Raw genomic sequence first — 3,000 nt, 5'->3', positions numbered from 1 at the left:
AATGTAACATATATCTGTGTCTACTTATAGATGAGTAAAGATTATTATTTTATTTTATTTATTTATTTTTTTTCACTTATTTTATTGTTCACATAAGACGGTGCCAAATGAGCATTAATTTACATGAAAAATTAAGCGTTTTAAAATATATAAAAATATGTAATATCAGACACGTAAATATATATGTATATATAAACTCTTAAAAGGTATATGTTGATATTTCTATTCTTATACACAGTCCGTCACTTGCTTGTTACCACATGCTAACCCACATGCTAATCCACATGCTAATCCACATGCTAATCCACATGCTAATCCACAAGTCATCTACCTACTCATTTCCCCAAAACTCTTCCTCTTCTACAGACTTTTGTTCTTTTTGTTTTATTTCTTCATTAAATAACACTTCATTGTCAAAATTGTTTGTTTCATTTTTTATATTTTTACTCCATTTATAAGCAGCATAACTACTTACCCCTCCACCTATAAATAATAAAGCTGCTACACCAGATGCTTTGTATATATTATTGGTATGTTGTTGTTTATTGTTTTGTTTCTTTTCATCATTATCATTTTGCTGTTGTTTTTCTTCTGCGCTAAAATTTTTAATCCGTACACAGTTTTCATCACCTTCTTTACAAACTTCTTCTTTTTCTTCTTTTTCTTTTTCTTCTTTTTCTTCTTTTTCTTCTTTTTCTTTTTCTTTTTTTTCTTTTTTTTCTTCTTTTTCTTCTTTTTCTTCTTCTTCTTCTCCTTTTATTTTATTTAATTTATCAGTTTCTAACATATGATAAGTATAATCTCTATTCGCCTCTTTTTTTTGATTCGGATAATATGTTTTTGGACTAAATGTTTTAAAACTAGTGGACGGTAAATCCTTATCAGAACCAATACTACTATGATCATCACCATCAAAATGATTATATGTGTCATTTCTTATCTTTGTTAAATCATCAATATTATTATCGATTTCGTTTTTTTTGTTATCTATATTATGTTGTGTCAAGTTGTTATTTTTATTAAAATGTTTATCTATATCCATTTTTAAGTTATCTAATTCGGATAATGATTTTTCCGACTCGCTTTTTATTTCATTATAATTTTTATGGTGGAAAGTGGTATCAAAATCTGTATCAGAATTTAAATTACTACCATTGCGTATAAATTTACTATTACTACTCTTATTATGTTTTTTCATATGTTCACTATCACTTAATGGTTTATTTGTTATCATATAATTACTATTCTTATCTTCAACAGCAATATAATTGTTAGCATTGTCTTTTTTTTTATGTCCGTCCTCTTCTAAAATATTTATAAAAGAAGAATATAAGTGATTATTGTGTTCTTTTATCGAGTTTTTATCATTTTTAGTAAAGTTAGTATCATTATTAGTGCCTTCTACTACTATATTTTGTTTGTTCTTTAACTTATTTGTTTCGTTTGTGAAATCGGTAATACTATTACTATTACTACTACTACTACTACTACTACTACTACTACTACTACTACTACTACTACTACTACTACTACTACTACTACTACTGTCATATGTGTCAAAATTTTCATTATTATTATATAGGTTAGTTACACTATTTGATAAAATTTTACCATTGGATGTGCTAGCTCCTGCTTTATTTAAGTCACAATTTTTGACTTCTTCTATAAATTCACAATTAGTTAATATTCTGTGACTCTTTCCATTAATACATTCGGACCATTCACCCCATTTCCCACAACCTTTACATGGTTTAATTTCACTTATAGTTTTATCATCTTTGCATACTCTTTTCATAATGTTATTTTTACAGTGGGACCAAAAATCCCATTCGTTGCACTTTTCATCTACTGCTTTGCATTGTGTTTTTAAATGCACTAGTTGAATAATTATATATACTAAAAATAGAATATTCAGAACTATTTACTAATTCGTATTTTCCCTTTTTTTTTTAATTATATAAAAAAGGGAGTGTATGTTAAAGTGTATTTAAGCGTGTTAGATCGTGTTATAGCGTGTTAGATCGTGTTATAGCGTGTTAGAGTGTGTGTATGTATCTCTTTGATAGTTACAATTAAACAGATAGATGTAGAACATAAAAAAATTATATATAAATAACAAACAAAAAAAAAAAAAAAGGGAAAATACGAATTAGTAATAATTCGTTTATTTCAATAGACAGATTTATATGCACAAACGAACATGCATGCATATATATATATATATATATATGTATATGTCTGTATATTTAAATTAAATGAAAATTAAAAAAATTAGTACTATTAAAAATTCACAAAAAAAATTATATATATGTAGACATTTATGTAAAAATAAAAAAAAAATATGTACATATATATATTATTTGTCTATAAAAAAGCTGTTTACAAACATGTATATATAATAACAATCAAACTAATATAAGGTTATTACAAACAATAATGTGCATATAGAGCATATTAAAAATAAATTAAATTAAACTGTACAAGTCTTTATATTTAAATGTTTGTATATATTTACAAACCTACATAAAAAGGTATACGATTCTCCTGTATATATAAAATTGAAAAGTTATTATGTAGATGAATCGTATTTAAAGCAGGATGTAAAAAAAAAAAAAAAAAAAAAAAATACAAATAAATTATAAAAGTTCATAATATTTTTGTTATTGATATGCCTGTACATTAATATGTATAAGTATGTATATACATATAACAGTGAGCGAAAATAAGAAAAAATTATAGTATACAAATTTATTATATATAATTATATTATATATATCTACTAAATAAAATAAATTTAAAAGAAACAGCAAATATATATAATCAATAGATAAGACAAACATGCAAATTCATAAATGCGTAATTTATATAATATATTCTGTGTATGTGTTTGTATAAGCATGTGTATGTGTGTATTACTTATATACATGTAGCCTTACAAATATATACTTAATACTGTTTAAAAAAAAAAAAAAAAAAAAAAAAAAAAAAAAAAAAAAAAAA

At 23.8% G+C, this 3,000-nt stretch overlaps 1 protein-coding gene across 1 annotated transcript; it reads right to left on the bottom strand.

Annotated features, from left to right (window-relative positions):
- Nucleotides 1-616: 616 nt before the first annotated feature.
- Nucleotides 617-1,883, bottom strand: LOC111533405 (myb-like protein X; the record flags this gene model as incomplete). The annotated part of the gene is made up of 2 exons (XM_023200202.1): nucleotides 1,612-1,883; nucleotides 617-1,305 (listed from the first exon to the last, which is right to left on the bottom strand). Coding segments are annotated over exons 1-2 (873 nt in total), but the record flags the coding sequence as incomplete, so codon positions are not given.
- Between the last annotated feature and the right edge of the window lie 1,117 nt (nucleotides 1,884-3,000).

The sequence above is a fragment of the Piliocolobus tephrosceles genome, unplaced genomic scaffold (assembly GCF_002776525.5).
Source record: "Piliocolobus tephrosceles isolate RC106 unplaced genomic scaffold, ASM277652v3 unscaffolded_13380, whole genome shotgun sequence".
NCBI lineage: Eukaryota > Metazoa > Chordata > Mammalia > Primates > Cercopithecidae > Piliocolobus > Piliocolobus tephrosceles.
The sequence above is the reverse complement of the archived record's forward strand: the minus strand, read 5'-3'. Positions and strand labels throughout refer to the sequence as shown.